The 17,152-nt window shown below is 38.2% G+C and overlaps 1 protein-coding gene across 1 annotated transcript in view; it reads right to left on the bottom strand.

Moving 5' to 3' along the window:
• LOC127416470 (synapse differentiation-inducing gene protein 1-like) overlaps positions 1–16,266 on the bottom strand; it is a 33,560-nt gene extending 17,294 nt beyond the window's left edge. The window contains exons 1-3 of the mRNA XM_051655859.1: positions 16,169–16,266; positions 15,853–16,037; positions 10,847–11,437 (exon numbers count right to left, since the gene is read on the bottom strand). Of these exons, the coding sequence (XP_051511819.1) occupies positions 10,847–11,317 (471 nt within the window). The 5' untranslated portion in view covers positions 11,318–11,437; positions 15,853–16,037; positions 16,169–16,266. The remainder of the gene's footprint in view (positions 1–10,846; positions 11,438–15,852; positions 16,038–16,168) is intronic.
• Positions 16,267–17,152: the final 886 nt, after the last annotated feature.

The following is a 17,152-nucleotide window of genomic DNA, read 5'->3' as shown; positions in this document are numbered from 1 at the left end:
GTGTGCTTTACACCAATGCATCCGACACTTTGCATTGCACTTGGTGATGTATGGCTTGGATGCAGCTGCTCGGCCATGGAAACCCATTCCATGAAGCTCTCTACGCACTGTTCTTGAGCTAATCTGAAGGCCACATGAGCTTTGGAGGTCTGTAGCGATTGACTCTGCAGAAATTTGACGACCTCTGCGCACTATGCGCCTCAGCATCCGCTGAGCCCGCTCTGTCATTTTACGTGGCCTACCACTTCGTGGCTGAGTTGCTGTCATTCCCAATCGCTTCCACTTTGTTATAATACCACTGACAGTTGACTGTGGAATATTTAGTAGCGAGGAAATTTCACGACTGGACTTGTTGCACAGGTGGCATCCTATCACAGTACCACGCTGGAATTCACTGGGCTCCTGAGAGTGGCCCATTCTTTCACAAATGTTTGTAGAAGCAGTCTGCATGCCTAGGTGCTTCATTTTATACACCTGTGGCCATGGAAGTGATTGGAACACCTGAATTCAATTATTTGGATGGGTGAGCGAATACTTTTGGCAATAAAGTGTGTGTATATATATATATATATATATATATATATATAATATATGTATACACACACACACACACACACATATATTTATATATACACTGATCAGCCACAACATTAAAACCGCCTGCCTAATATTGTGTAGGTCCCCCTCGTGCCGCCAAAACAGCGCCAACCCACAAAATTTGATCTCAGTGATTTGGACCATGGCATGATTGCTGATCTCCTAGGATTTTCATGCACAACAGTCTCTAGAATTTATTCAGAACTGTGCCAAAAACAAAAAACATCCAGTGAGGGGCAGTTCTGTGGACGGAAATGCCTTGTTGATGAGAGAGGTCAACAAAGAATGGCCAGACTGGTTCGAATTGACAAAGTCTACAGTAACTCAGATAACTGCTCTGTACAATTGTGGTGAGAAGAATAGCATCTCAGAATGCCTACAAAATATTAGGCAGGTGGTTTTAATGTTGTGACTAATCGGTGTGTGTATAATAATATATATATATACAGGTGCATCTCAATAAATTAGAATGTCGTGGAAAAGTTCATTTATTTCAGTAATTCAACTCAAATTGTGAAACTCGTGTATTAAATAAATTCAGTGCACACAGATTGAAGTAGTTTAAGTCTTTGGTTCTTTTAATTGTGATGATTTTGGCTCACATTTAACAAAAACCCACCAATTCACTATCTCAAAAAATTAGAATACATCATAAGACCAATAAAAAAAAAACATTTTTAGTGAATTGTTGGCCTTCTGGAAAGTATGTTCATTTACTGTATATGTACTCAATACTTGGTAGGGGCTCCTTTTGCTTTAATTACTGCCTCAATTCGGCGTGGCATGGAGGTGATCAGTTTGTGGCACTGCTGAGGTGGTATGGAAGCCCAGGTTTCTTTGACAGTGGCCTTCAGCTCATCTGTATTTTTTGGTCTCTTGTTTCTCATTTTCCTCTTGCCAATACCCCATAGATTCTCTATGGGGTTCAGGTCTGGTGAGTTTGCTGGCCAGTCAAGCACACCAACACCATGGTCATTTAACCAACTTTTGGTGCTTTTGGCAGTGTGGGCAAGTGCCAAATCCTGCTGGAAAATGAAATCAGCATCTTTAAATATCTGGTCAGCAGAAGGAAGCATGAAGTGCTCCAAAATTTCTTGGTAAACGGGTGCAGTGACTTTGGTTTTCAAAAAACACAATGGACCAACACCAGCAGATGACATTGCACCCCAAATCATCACAGACTGTGGAAACTTAACACTGGACTTCAAGCAACTTGGGCTATGAGCTTCTCCACCCTTCCTCCAGACTCTAGGACCTTGGTTTCCAAATGAAATACAAAACTTGCTCTCATCTGAAAAGAGGACTTTGGACCACTGGGCAACAGTCCAGTTCTTCTTCTCCTTAGCCCAGGTAAGACGCCTCTGACGATGTCTGTGGTTCAGGAGTGGCTTAACAAGAGGAATGCGACAACTGTAGCCAAATTCCTTGACACGTCTGTGTGTGGTGGCTCTTGATGCCTTGACCCCAGCCTCAGTCCATTCCTTGTGAAGTTCACCCAAATTCTTGAATCGACATTTTGCTTGACAATCCTCATAAGTCTGCGGTTCTCTCGGTTAGTTGTGCATCTTTTTCTTCCACACTTTTTCCTTCCACTCAACTTTCTGTTAACATGCTTGGATACAGCACTCTGTGAAAAGCCAGCTTCTTTGGCAATGAATGTTTGTGGCTTACCCTCCTTGTGAAGGGTGTCAGTGATTGTCTTCTGGACAACTGTCAGATCAGCAGTATTCCCCATGATTGTGTAGCCTAGTGAACCAAACTGAGAGAACATTTTGAAGGCTCAGGAAACCTTTGCAGGTGTTTTGAGTTGATTAGCTGATTGGCATGTCAAAATATTCTAATTTTTTGAGATAGTGAATTGGTGGGTTTTTGTTAAATGTGAGCCAAAATCATCACAATTAAAAGAACCAAAGACTTAAACTACTTCAGTCTGTGTGCACTGAATTTATTTAATACACGAGTTTCACAATTTGAGTTGAATTACTGAAATAAATGAACTTTTCCACGACATTCTAATTTATTGAGATGCACCTGTATATGTATATGTATATATATATATATATATATATATATATATATACATATACACTATATTGCCAAAAGTATTCGCTCATCTGCCTTTAGACGCATATGAACTTAAGTGACATCCCATTCTTAATCCATAGGGTTTAATATGACGTTGGCCCACCCTTTGCAGCTATAACAGCTTCAACTCTTCTGGGAAGGCTTTCCACAAGGTTTAGGAGTGTGTTTATGGGATTTTTGACCATTCTTCCAGAAGTGCATTTGTGAGGTCAGACACTGATGTTGGACGAGAAGGCCTGGCTCGCAGTCTTCGCTCTAATTCATCCCAAAGGTGCTCTATCAGGTTGAGGTCAGGACTCTGTGCAGGCCAGTCAAGTTCTTCCACACCAAACTCGCTCATCCATGTCTTTATGGACCTTGCTTTGTGCACTGGTGTGCAGTCATGTTGGAACAGGAAGGGGCCATCCCCAAACTGTTCCCACAAAGTTGGGAGCATGAAATTGTCCAAAATCTCTTGGTATGCTGAAGCATTCAGAGTTCCTTTCACTGGAACTAAGGGGCCAAGCCCAGCTCCTGAAAAACAACCCCACACCATAATCCCCCCTCCACCAAACTTCACAGTTGGCACAATGCAGTCAGACAAGTACCATTCTCCTGGCAACCGCCAAACCCAGACTTGTCCATCAGATTGCCAGATGGAGAAGCATGATTCGTCACTCCAGAGAATGCATCTCCACTGCTCTAGAGTCCAGTGGCAGCGTGCTTTACACCACTGCATCCGACGCTTTGCATTGCACTTGGTGATGTATGGCTTGGATGCAGCTGCTCGGCCATGGAAACCTATTCCATGAAGCTCTCTACGCACTATTCTTGAGCTAATCTGAAGGCCACATGAACTTTGGAGGTCTGTAGCGATTGACTTTGCAGAAAGTTGGCGACCTCTGCGCACTATGCGCCTCAGCATCCGCTGACCCCGCTCTGTCATTTTATGTGGCCTACCACTTCGTGGCTGAGTTGCTGTCATTCCCAATCGCTTCCACTTTGTTATAATACCACTGACAGTTGACTGTGGAATATTTAGTAGCGAGGAAATTTCACGACTGGACTTGTTGCACAGGTGGCATCCTATCACAGTACCATGCTGGAATTCACTGAGCTCCTGAGAGCGGCCCATTCTTTCACAAATGTTTGTAGAAGCAGTCTGCATGCCTAGGTGCTTCATTTTATACACCTGTGGCCATGGAAGTGATTGGAACACCTGAATTCAATTATTTGGATGGGTGAGCGAATACTTTTGGCAATATAGTGTATAAATATATATATATATATATATATATATATATATATATATATATATATATATATATATATATATATATATGTAAATAACATATTTTCCCAGATCTTAGTGGAATTTGAATTTGATGTACATATGCTCAAAAATATTAACTATAATTTTATATGTTCATATATGGCCATATATCAGTTTTCTGTATGGGATTCCTTGTGTTCATTTAATTATTAATTAGATTTTTACTGTTTTAGTTCTCACATTAAACATTTCCAATCTTGTTGATTACAAAGATTGTTTGGTTAAAATTATGATTCCCCCTGTTGAAACAAACTTTTTAGCCATTTCGGAGCAATTACATAAATATCGAGGAGGCTAAAAAATAATGAGAGAGAAATATTTTGGCCAAATTGCCCAGCTCTAGTTTTCACAAACATGGTAAACAGAGTTCTTTGGTTGCTGCAGTCTCCCTCCATATCTGCCGACTTCAAGCAGTCTGTAGGGAGAGCCATACAAATGAAAATAGATGCTCAGGATGGAAAGCGAATGAGGCGGTCTAAACAAAAGCCAGAAGAGAGTGACAGAAAGGTGTGTGTGGGTTTGCATGCATGCGTGTGTGTGTGTGTGTGTGTGGTGATGGGGAGGTCAATAAAAAAGCTGTCAGGTGAAAAGCTCTCTGAGGCAAATATATTCTTACAAAGGGGCAATTAACTGCATCAACGATGTCGTTGGGAGGTCATTGTCCCGGCAGGTGTGACAGCAACGTAGAAAACAGCCGCATACATTTTTAATGGGACTGTTTAAAGATGGCTGGCTCATGGCAGAGAGTACTTAAGTTGTGTCATGCCAGGTGCTGCCAGCATTTCAGCAGCAGGTCATGGGGATATAATTAATCAGGGGGTTTGATTAATGTCTAGTGCATGCCCGACAAATAATACAGACTTACTTAGCTGTTAATAAACCTTGCTGATATACTGACTGCAGGATCACGCATGACATGACCTGTGTTCAAGGACATGGTGGGATTCTCAATCACAGAGCAAATAATCACGACATGCTGGCATAAAAACAGCGAAAGTGAAAGGAATGATAATTCTATACAAGATTTTTTCAAAGCCATATTTCCAAATTTAGTACTTCTCTTTCCAGGAATTGTTGATTTATCTGAATATTTAAAAACGTGTACCATATGCCCCGTAGATAGAGGGCAAAATAAATATATATTATTCTAAACGCCTCAAGGCAATAGCAGTAATTTATGGGTACTTGGCATCTATTTGTTTCAACACCACACAAAACAGTCTTCTTGGCCTTGGAAAAACTCTTGCAATTGATATATGAATCCTCCTAACAAAGGTACATTACATTTATTCCTTTTGCATTGTTTACTCTTGCTAATCCATCCATCAACAGTTATGATAAATGAATTTTCTGCAGAATACACAGTGAGCTCATTTATCTCCAGTTTGTGTAAATAGCCTTTGATCACCTGGGAACTGAGCGTACCCTCTCGCCCACAATGCAGCAGTAATGAGATTAAGAATGGGTTAGTGTTCACAGAGTTCTGTGGGTCTTAATAATTTAAAGACTAATTAATTGCCTGGTGCCAGAACTTTTCATTTAGACTACAGTGCAATGTGAGAAACACCATTAGCCATTCAATATAACAGTTGCACTAATGCTGTGGCAACACAAGTATACACAGTATAACCAGATTTTAATGATAGTCAGATTTATCTTTTTTCATATAATGAAACAGGAAACATTGGTTGAGTAAACCACAACATTTTTGTGTCTGTTGCAGTCCATCATAACCCTGCTTGGACCTTACATGCTTTTAAAAGAAATATGCAGGGGTGCATTATATGCTTTTGGTAGATCATTTTTATCTAAGCCTATAACTGGCAAAGGTCTTTTAGAAGTCGCAAACATATAATTTAAAAATATTCCCTGATGTCTATTTATTGCAAGACTTTTAGAAGCTTTATATATAACCATGAGCAGCTGATGGTTTGATACAGCCCTGAAATTTTTTTTTATGAGTTTTAGTATGATTAGGGGTTGAAGGACTTATTCATCTTTTTCTCTCTCTCTCAAAGAGGACATATTTTTCAGTAGCTACATTTAAGCTGTTTGTGTTTGTTTAGAGGAGAAACAAAATTTAGACAGTTTGACAGTATACAACTGTACACAGAAATTCCAGTGCAGCCTTCTCTGTTATTTCATCTAAGTAAAAGTTTCTTATGCCTAGTAAATTAAATTTTAAAATCTCCACAGCTGTGACAGAATTGCGCCTCTATGCCACTTGGAGCTAAACAGCGCTCTGAAATGTTTTTCTGTTTTCACTGGGGAATTTGGAGAAGATAAATTGTTTTACAACTATGTGTCATATTGTATTTAATATGCAATGAAAATTATATTAAACAGTACAAGTTCAAATGTGCAATTTATTTGATTTGAAAATACTTTCAACAATCCCAGGTTAATAAGCAGAGAAAACTAAAGAAAAAAGCTGTTTAGTAGGTTGATTCCCCAAAAAGTATAAACTCTGTGGCTATGTGGCACTTTCAAAACATTGCTTTATTAGTTTGAGCATCCCGACCAGCCCAACATTGCAACACTGGTTCATCCAATGGCATGAGCTTGAGGAAGGACTATCTGCTTTTCTAACCAATAGAAGACATAGAAGTGTTCAGGAAACCTGTTTAAAAATAGTAATTATTTTTACAGTTCCATTTGACTGTGCAAAAATCAGACACTTCACCTTTAAATAATTCCTCTAAAACAAAGTTTGGGCAAACAATGCAAGAGATTTTATGCACATTCTCTGAAAACTTTTCCTACAAATAATGCCTGCACCAACAGCTGAAACACATTCATCATCATCTTCTTTACCACCTCCCAACAACCATTCATTTGACAGCATAGAAACACAAATGGTGTGTGTGATGGTGGATGTTATCAAATGTGTGGCAAAACAAAATGATGGCATTTTTGTGCTGTACAATTCAGCATTATATATTAACAATCATCAAGAGCACTCCAGCTGTTAGATCACTGGCAAACCAGTTCAGGGCTTGCAAAAATGATCATATTTGAAAACATATACCGTGTTTAATTTGAATACAAAGCATTACTCGATGGAAATAAATCCATAGGTACACAGAACTCTTAATGGTTAAAACAATAGGTAAAGTAATTCCTCAACTTATGAGTGATATTGCTCGTCAAAGCATTTCAGTTTGACAGCGCATGGTTTTATCGATCAAGGTAACTCTATGAAAAGGATTTCGAGTTCGAGTCCACCTTAGTCGAGTCCGAGTCTTTAAACAATCGAGTCTGAGTCGAGTCCAAGTCCAAAAGGAGTCGAGTCTAACTCAAGTCAATGAGTCCATAACAGGCGGAGTCTGAGTCGAGTCCGAATGAATCTGTTCATGAATCTGAATTAAAATTGTAACCGTAAACTCAACATCAATATTTTCAGCTTATTTTAACCTTCACAACTAAGAAAAACAATTTGTCAATATAAATGCAACAAAAACACCTCTGTTGCATTTCATATTCACATTTTATGATTATTATCCTGCTGATCAAATTTCAAAGTGGTTTCAGAATGAAAGCATATGCTTCAGGTGTATGAAGACAAAACTGTCCTTCAACACACTTCTTATTGTGTTCTGTTGACTTTTTCAATTATTTGTTGATTTTTCCCCTCCACTCAAACATACACCAAAGAAAGTGAAAGCTGCATTAGTCATTACAACCAGAATTATTATTATTTAAAATTTTAGTTTAGTTTTTCTACTTCATTTTCAATTTGTCCAATCAATTTAGTTTAGTTTTATCTAAAATTATGGGTGAAATACACGTAATGTAATTAATTAAATACATTTAATGTGTAATATTAAAACATTTAATAATGCCCATAAAATTAAACAGAAAATTAAAACTGAAAAGATCAGAAACCATTAGAAATATATTTTTATTCTACTACACTTTTCTGTCCTCCTGCTGTGTCCAGGTATAGCCTACTTCCCTAAAGTTAAGATACATTTTTTATGACAAACTCTCCTTGAGCTGACATTTCTTTTCACATTATATTTAGTATGGATAATAGGTGAATAGAGACTTCTCCCCTCACTTGTGTTCTTCATTGTGTTTTCTGACTTTTTTGCCATTGAAACGCAAGTGCCAGCTTTACAGGTAACACACAGAGGTTGCACTACAAATATGTAACGGACTGAGTTGTACAATTTCCATGGTCTGTTTCATCCGTATTAGTTTAAATATCCCTAATCTGTGGCATATTTGATTTTGTCTTGATATAGTCAACATTTTCAGTTAGAAATGGCTTTGCGTAGTAATGTGAATCTGATAAAACATTTATTCTTTTAATAATTTGCCGAGTTGGGGAACGTACTTTTAAAAGTGTGCTTACGTTATTGATATTTCTGGATGAGAGTGGCAGAGCACGTGTGGCGATCTCTTTTGCGCGCACACATACAGCGCACGCGCGCAGGCGAGAGAGTTAAAAAACGGACTTTGAAAGTGTGTGAGCTACTGCTCTCAGCCAGAATAATCACACATAAGGACATATACACAAGAAAATGTATGTGCAGTTTCAAATACACAGAATGTATGATAGTACTAACTGTAGAGAGCACATCAATATGAAGAGGCAATTTTGAAATCCCGGCCAGACACTTTTTTCAGGTTTAATAAAGAGGACATGTCTTGGGAAAAGAGGATGTATGGTCACTCTATTACGTTATTTGTTTGCTTGTTTGTTTGTCATTGCATCACAAATGTCATGGACTCGGCTGGATTCTGAAAAAAATCCCAAGCCCTAAATGCTCCAGCCCGAGTCAAGTCAGAGTAAAAATGCATCTGAGTCTGTGACAAGTCCAAGTCCACTGAACTCGAGTACCCAACTCTACTATATAGGATAAAATTACCACCTAAAAATAAGTGGATAGAAAACAGATAGTTCCAGTCCTGAATGCTGATTGATCAATACAGCATTCCAGCCATGCTAAAATACACAATATCGTAACAGCTAGTGCAGCACACACAGCAGTTGCATAGCAATGTTCTGTTCAGGAATTATGTTATTATATTACACAAACAAATAAAAAAAAAAAAAAGATTAATATACAGCTACCATTTAAGTTAAACATATTCCAAGAAGAACAACAACAACAACATTTATTAGTGTGCAATGTACATGGACAGGAATGATGAGCATGATAATCAACATAATTATTATCATCATAATTTTGTTCAATTAATTCAAAGGAGACTCATTGAGGATTCTGAAGTAATTATTTACTGATGACATTTTCAGAGTGCAATAAATTCCCATTTCATCCTGTCTGGATAATTCATCCTCAGTGCATTCTTTCTGAAAGAAAATGAGATCTAAGGAAAAGGACCTAAATTGGCTTTACAGGCATTCAATTGGGGTTTAGGGAGATAAAAATGCTTCTTTCATAACATTCTTTGACTTCCAAAAGAAAACACTAGGACCATTAGTGTTTCTTTCCCACTAAAAAAGGGTCGGCCAAACAAGATCTGCTGCCAATCCCCTCAAACAAGAAGCTCTGACATTCATGTTCTTTCTCTAAGATTGGGGAAAGCTAAGGTACAGTTCACACTTTACTTTAACACACAAGATATATTTCACAACACTGAGAATAAAAATGGGAACAACAGAGGTGTCTCTAGAGGCAAACTCAAGAGTTCACTTTATCATTGCCAAGGAGGAGGGGTCTTAAATCTATACAGTAGAATACAAATGAGATACACAACCTTCAATATCAAAGTGATGTTACTAATGCCCTACACAAATGTATCTCTTAGACCATGCTCATTAAGTATCCTTTTAACACAATCAGATTTAAACCAGAAGATCAGATAAGTCATTCTGATTTCATATTTACTAATTTCAAATGAACTCACTTAACCTAATAATTATATAGAGAAGTGCAGTAATAAATTTTTAAGTAATAGAAAGTACTGTAACACCACAGTACATATCATGAAGGCAGACCACACAGTATGGGCTGCAGAAGTGCAGAGCCCCACATGTGGAGAACAGCTTTAATATCATGAGACAACTGCTGTGAACTCCAGTGGTGCTCAGTACGGAGTAACGTTCACTGTGAAATGCTGAAAGACCCAGAATCCTGGACATGACCTGCATACATATACCTTCCTCTCACTTAGCTTAAAGGGAGATGGACCACAATTCAGCATTATTAGAATTATTCAGCAGCACTGCACATTGCTCATTCCATTGCTCTATATTGAGATCATTAGTTTAGGTAATGAATACACATACACAATTAATACAATGAATATACAAGTTTATGAAGAGATTTAGTCTGGTTCACTGAATCTTTTCATAGTGCCAAAGTAAGCTGCCTTCTATTTGTTGGACAAACAGATAGTCCTGACTCACACTTATGCCATTAGTTGAACCAATGTTGCAGTTTAAGAGCAAAGTTTTGATGGAAACCTAAGAATGCATCCTTACTAGCCTTACTTGTAGCTGTCTCTCCATATTAAGCTTGTTTTCGAGAAAGTATTTTGACAGAAAAAAATTACACGTCATCTTTAACTCCACTAAAGAGATCTTACCGTTTCAACAGAATATTCCAAATGTAAGTGGTAGTTTTTACACATAATCAACAGAGCCAGCAGAAGCTGGGGGAACATAAATTCATGTCTTACAGCTATTTTAAACCCAAATGGAAACTTATGCCTTTTTAAATGTGCAGGTTAAAGGACAGGGTCTCATATTATGGTGTAGGCTATAACTAGAAGCTGGTGCTCCCTGAGAGAATTTACCTGTCAAGGACTAGATTAATTAATCCAGCAGTACAAAACAGCATGTGTTTGGCTCAGTGGTTTCAAAGAAACTTGCCATCCTACCTCATATTCTACGTAATCCTCTTCCTCTACCTCGTAAGAGACCGTCTGGATTTTCACATTGTTTTCGTCCAGGAGTTTTGCTTGTGGGTCCTCTGTTGTGGCTGTCTCCACCACTACTTCCTTCTCTTTCTTCTCCATGAATGTGGTCTCGCAGCACTCATTTTTGTAATCCTTTCCCTTGCCGCTCCCATCATCCTTGTAAAGGATGAAGTTAGGCTTGTAAAATGCCTCCACTGCTAGGTGTAGTGAGGTGGCGTCCAGTAGCTGGGCTTTCGCCTTGCCATTTCCTCCTGTGACCCCAACACCACCTCCACCGACACCCCCACCTCCTCCACCAGTCACAAAGTAATTTATAATGTTCTCCTGATATTGGTTGCTGTGGAAGTCTCCCCCATAGCCGTAGTCAGCCTTGACCAGATGCTTGCTATTCTTATCCAGTAGAGGGTTCTGAAGCTCACTTAGGCTCTCCATTGTAGAATGTGGAGAGCGCCGGGACTCAGTGTTTACAAGCCGTATGTAGAAAGATAGGAAGAAGCGATGACCTTGCCTGGACTGATGTGACAAGTGCTAATGCGCTCAATAGTCCGTGAGCTGTAGGAGGAGTGAGAGGAGAGAGAGAAGTGAGGGAGCACATAGTAAAGACATGGACTACAGAACACATGCAGAGAAAAGTTTAATAAGACTCAACTGCCAGAATAGACAGGAACTGAGCAATGGGAAGGCAGCCATACAGCTAACACATTAATGTCTCTGGCACCAAGATTGGCTTACTGGCTAAGACATAGTTGAGATGTGAAGATTCTTATAGGGACTATACCACAAATAATGCAGATTGAAGAGCTTTGCTGCTGAGTTGTGTGATTTTACATGCCAGTCTGAGAGAGACGTTTACTCTCTGTTATTCCACCAATTCACAAACAAATAAAATCACCATACCCCATTCCTCTCCACCCAGCTGATAAACTGTGGTTATCCAGTAGATTTCAATGAACTTCAATCTGGCATCCCATTAAACTCACCGATAACCTTGCCAAATAGGCATGTCTGGGAATTTACAGTATATTGCATGAAGGTAAAGTAGGCGTCTTTATGAAAAGGAAATCCTAAACATGCCCAATGACCTATTCAAAACTGGCCACCCAAAACTGAATTGAGGGGGGAAATGAAGCTGATCTTGTAATATGTGATTGCCACAAGTTTAAATAATAGCTGTCTTGCAGGTTTATTCAAAAGACTTTAACTGAGCACATACATTTCACTCATAGATCTAAATTCGATCATAACTTCCTTTTGATTGGAGAAAACAGCATGTGGCCACAGTGGTTGGCCGTAACCATTCCTCTTACCTCCTCATCATTAATCTGTGATTAAAATAGCAACACAATCTGATAGCAAGCAGATTATTTCAGAGCTTTTGAAGTGATTGTGCTGATGCCTCCATGTATTGTCAAATTTAGGTTCGTACATCAAGTTATGCCAACTTGTTGATTCACAGATTGTTTGAGCTCCCCCATTTCTCAATACACATTTCAACACAGTCAGCATCAATGGAGAACATTCTTCCAATGCAATAATACTACACTATAAGGGCTAACTAAAGAATAGATTTCACAGTTAGATCAGTAAAAATAAATTCATGAATTTGGACATTTTGGAAATTGATTACAAAATTCTCATACTTTTAAGTTGTCCTGTTAGAACGTCTTTCTCTCTGCACTGATGCCTTGACAGTTTCGTCCTGCGTCTTCTACAAAGTGTCCTCTGCAGATCAATCCCTCACTCCCATTGACTTCCTCTCCCAAGTTAGTCATAATTTCTCAACCCTCCAATAAATAAAACAAAGGTATTTTTGTGGTGCAAGAGACTAGTGTTAGGAATTAAAGAGTGTGTGCATGGACTCTAAATTTGTACCTTGTTGTGCAAGGATGGCCCTAACTAAAGAAATTATGTTGTATAAGGCAAGAAGACATGACTGAGACAGACATTTTTTTTTATTAAATGCACTAATTATGCTTCATTTAAGGTGTCTTTGCTTTCTAAGTATATTTAAATATAATTAGTTTTTTTTTCTTGTTAACCATCTGATACAATTATTTATTGTTTTTGTGTTTCATAATTAAAATGAGGCCATGCTAGACTCGCCCATAGTCTGAGTGTATGCGTGTAAAATGTGCAACCATATGTTGTTGTGTGTCTAAAGCCAAAAGGTCAGATGTATACAGTGCTGTATATACTGTATACACTGTATACAGGCTTGACAGCTATGATTTTAGAGTGGGTTGTACCGTACAGTTTGATTGGTGAGATGATGGAAGAGCATTGTGGAATTGTAATTTTATTTTATTTATGTTTTTCCAATCCTGTACAATACAATTTACACTGCTGTGAATTACAAAAGATGTGTTTACTTTAATTAATAGAAACAGGAAAAGGGTGTCCACTCGTGTTCTCATTTTACACTGAATTAAATGAGCTCTGTGAAATGCAACCAACATATGTGTGTAACATGATCCTGCCATATTAAATTAGAACATTTGGCTTACACGGCAATGAACTGCTTTACACTTTGGAGAGCATGGATAAAATTGAATCACATATTCTGTTTTTTAACAGTACTGTAGAAAGGCTGCTAGCTTTATCATTTTGTGCATATTTACATAATTGTATATGACAGTATTACAGATGATGGCACAGTTATGTCTAGTTTAAATTGAGAGAGCTACAGTATGCAGGCAGCTGTAATTTGTCAGAATTGCCTCTGTAGATACTTTTTAAAAGTAGGATTGTTAATGATTAATTTCATCATTTAGGGCGAAAGCAATTCAGCTTATGGACAAAACAATTCTTCCAAATAATACACACATCTTATACACAGTTTTAGCCAATATTATACACATCAGAGAGTTTTTCTGATTCATCTAAAGCCCCTTTTACACATTTACAATTAACTAAAGCTTTTATACCTGTACATTTGTTTTTGTTTTTTAATCTTCTTTCCTGAGCTCTGTGAATGTGTTTTGTGTGGAACCTAATCACAGGAAGTTGAAAAGATTACATATTAAAGCCTTCCCTGTGATATTCAAACTCAGAACCTCTTTTATAAATGGTGATCATGGCAGCGACTATTTAGTTATTCATTTTGCCTGTGGTGTGAGTGCATTTGTGCATTTACATATCTAGAAACACCTGTTAGGAGTGCTAATATCCCTGGTCAAGGTCAGATGAGAATGAGTTTGAATAGCATCCGTATAGGTAGAGATATACAGAACTCGTATAACCAAAGGTGCAAAATGTTGTTTTTCTTTTCAAGCAGAAAAGACTGTGGTTAAATAACCCTATTATCCAGTCAGTCCACACAGATCCACAGCATCAATATGATGGCAGTCAACATATGATATATGACCAACAGAAACACAAACTGATAATAATAAATAAAATAAAATAAAACATATAAAAAGCACAGTTTTATAAGTTACTTTCCATTTCACCTCTAATACGATTAAACATGATCAGAAATCAAGTAATGAGTCATACACCTTTATGCATAGTAAATATAACAGCACTGTGAAAGTAATGCACAGTATATCATACAGCCACTTTATGGATGCAGACATGTGTCTGATTGTGTTATAGAGATCTATAATTGTTTAACCATCCTGCCTTATCATGCAGCCTGTCTATTGCAGCAACATTTTCAAAGAGGAGCTTTAAATGGTCAATCAGAATTCTCATCCTGAACAATTTATTAATAGCAGTGCTCCTCCATCTCAAGAACAAGCGAGACACTTTAAAATGAGAGAGCCACAACATGCTTTCATTCCTCATTGATTATAGTACCTTGCTCCTTGTGCGAAGGTGCAATAAAATTCTCCTGCCAGTGTCTTAGTCAATTAAGCCTTATGAGGCGCTGCTCTTCAGAATTCTAATAAGTTAGAGGCTGAAAACACTTTAACAGTGTTAATGTATTGTCTGAAAAGGCTAATGGAAGCTTTTGTTCCACATGTACCTGCACTTTAATCAACTCGTGCACAAAGCTTGTACAAGAGAGGGGTGCAATATATCAGAGACGAATGAAGTAATGTGGTTCTTAAAATATGCAGAAGTTGTCTGAGAGACCTGTGCTCTGGGGTACACATCTATATTCATTTGATTTGCATATTCCTTATTGTTTGTGGCTGTTGTTCAGCTCATACAACCTGGCTTTAATGGCTCCACTCATGCACTCTGTGGGTGAAGGGTAAAATCAGAGTGAGAAGATGAGAGAACAATTGCATTTTCAGAGTGCTATTGCCATTTCTCAACAGTGAATAATTATAGGGTGTCCATTATAGTACACTACCATTTATCTAACAACCCCTAACAGAGAGGGAAGGCAATTGAGTAATCAGCTGCACAAACTGGCACGCACCACTAATAATTAAAATACTAAGTAAATCTAGTCCACATACTGTATGATCTTGTCTACATGTAGTTTCTTTCTTTGCTTGCATTATACATCTGGATGTTCCATGTGAACTGTACTGGACAGTGTAGTGAACTACACACAGTACTGTAGATTCACTCCCTTGTTGCATTCTCAGAACTTGAAGAACTGTTGTGCGTAAAACATGTACTAATAATGTGCGCAGTACAGTAAGAATAATTAATTATTGCAACATAAAATAAATAAATGCTTATTGTATATCTATCAACAGCAGTTCAATGAAAAACTTTTAAGGTGCATACATACTAAGCACTGTTTTGGGGTATTTACTGTTTCACGCTCATGCCAAAGGTTGGGTTTTGTAAAATAAATGTAGATTTATAGACTACATCCTAACTCATAGTGGAAATAAATCCAGGTGTTATCCAGTCACACATATACTCAGATACAGTAATTTCACTGTAGCTTACATCTGATAATTTGCCCCCAAAATATGTGCATTCAAGCAGTTTGAATTCAGATGCGCACACGTTTCTGAGAAAATATCATCAATCACATACTCGGATATGCTCGTATGTCTTACCTTGTGACTCGGCAGGTATCTGGTTTCAACAATGTCCTCATTCGATATAATTTGGCAACCGACTGGCTTGCCACAGAAATGTTAAACGGTTTGATTCCGTTCTCGCATTGCATAAGCCCGTCAGCCGCCGGTAAACAAAGCCTCTTATTTCTCGAATGGTCACGTTCAACGAAACAATTAGCAACCTAAAAAAAAATAATAAAAAAAATACGTGAGTTCTTGAGCAACAGATTTCTGACTTGACTAAATATAGCCAACACCTGATAACACGAGCAGGTGAAATTTCTGACAGTAACACACAAAAGCTTCAAAATACCTAGTCCGATTCCTTGGAGTTGTCGAGCAGTTTCTCCTTCACTTTCCTTTGAATCATAAGCTATACAGGACCGCGTTCATGAGGATTTTGGAGAACTTTTTTTTCATATCTCCGCACAAAGCATTTTTTGGCAAGGAATTGTTTCTCAATTGTGTCTTTTTTTTTTTTTTTTTTTTACTGGTTAAATTATCAACCCGCCTCAGATTAAGCTAAACGAAGCACTTTGTGGAAATTTCCGTTCCACATAGTATCCTACTAGTCACACAGAAATGTGTTGTTTCGCTCTAAATGAAAAAGAAATACAATCTCAGTGACAAAGTAGCCTCCCTCCAAAGAGGACACGAGTGACCATGTGTCTTGAACAGTACGCGCCGATGTCGTGTTACTCACTCCAATGTAAACCCTTAAAGTGTACGGAAGGTTTGCGTGGGAAGACGATCTCTGGAGCCGTTCAAATCGAACGCGTTCTTGCGCTGAAAAAGCTAGACTCGGCGCAAAGCATAACTATAACAGAACACAGATGTTTCGAGACGCGCTTTTAAAAGTTGAAGTTCTTTTTTCACTGACACGGCGCAGCGCTCCTACGCGAAACGCTGAAACAACAACAACAAAACAGGTTAAAGCGGCGCAACGGTCAGACGTCTTGCGCATGTTTACATATAGAAAAAGAGCGCAGAAGGACACAAGAACGTGTTTGGTATGAACGGCCCTTAACAGTTCTAAAATCTGTAGCTCCATCGGTTTCACATCTGAGGGATGCTCCTGAGATCACGTTCAATATTACAGCAAAGTATTCTTTCTATCATTTTCAGTTGTTGAGTGACATAAAGGGACAACCTAAGAAAAGAGACATAATAAATGTAATATAAGGTTGAAGAAATAAAGGCCAGTGTCCTTGAAGGATAACAACACTGAAAAGGGTCAATGTAGAGAAATTGTTCAACTTCATTTCATATAGAATTTCAAATAAAGTGCTTCTCCGGG

The sequence above is a fragment of the Myxocyprinus asiaticus genome, chromosome 25, assembly GCF_019703515.2.
Source record: "Myxocyprinus asiaticus isolate MX2 ecotype Aquarium Trade chromosome 25, UBuf_Myxa_2, whole genome shotgun sequence".
Classification (NCBI taxonomy): Eukaryota; Metazoa; Chordata; class Actinopteri; order Cypriniformes; family Catostomidae; genus Myxocyprinus; species Myxocyprinus asiaticus.
The sequence above is the reverse complement of the archived record's forward strand: the minus strand, read 5'-3'. Positions and strand labels throughout refer to the sequence as shown.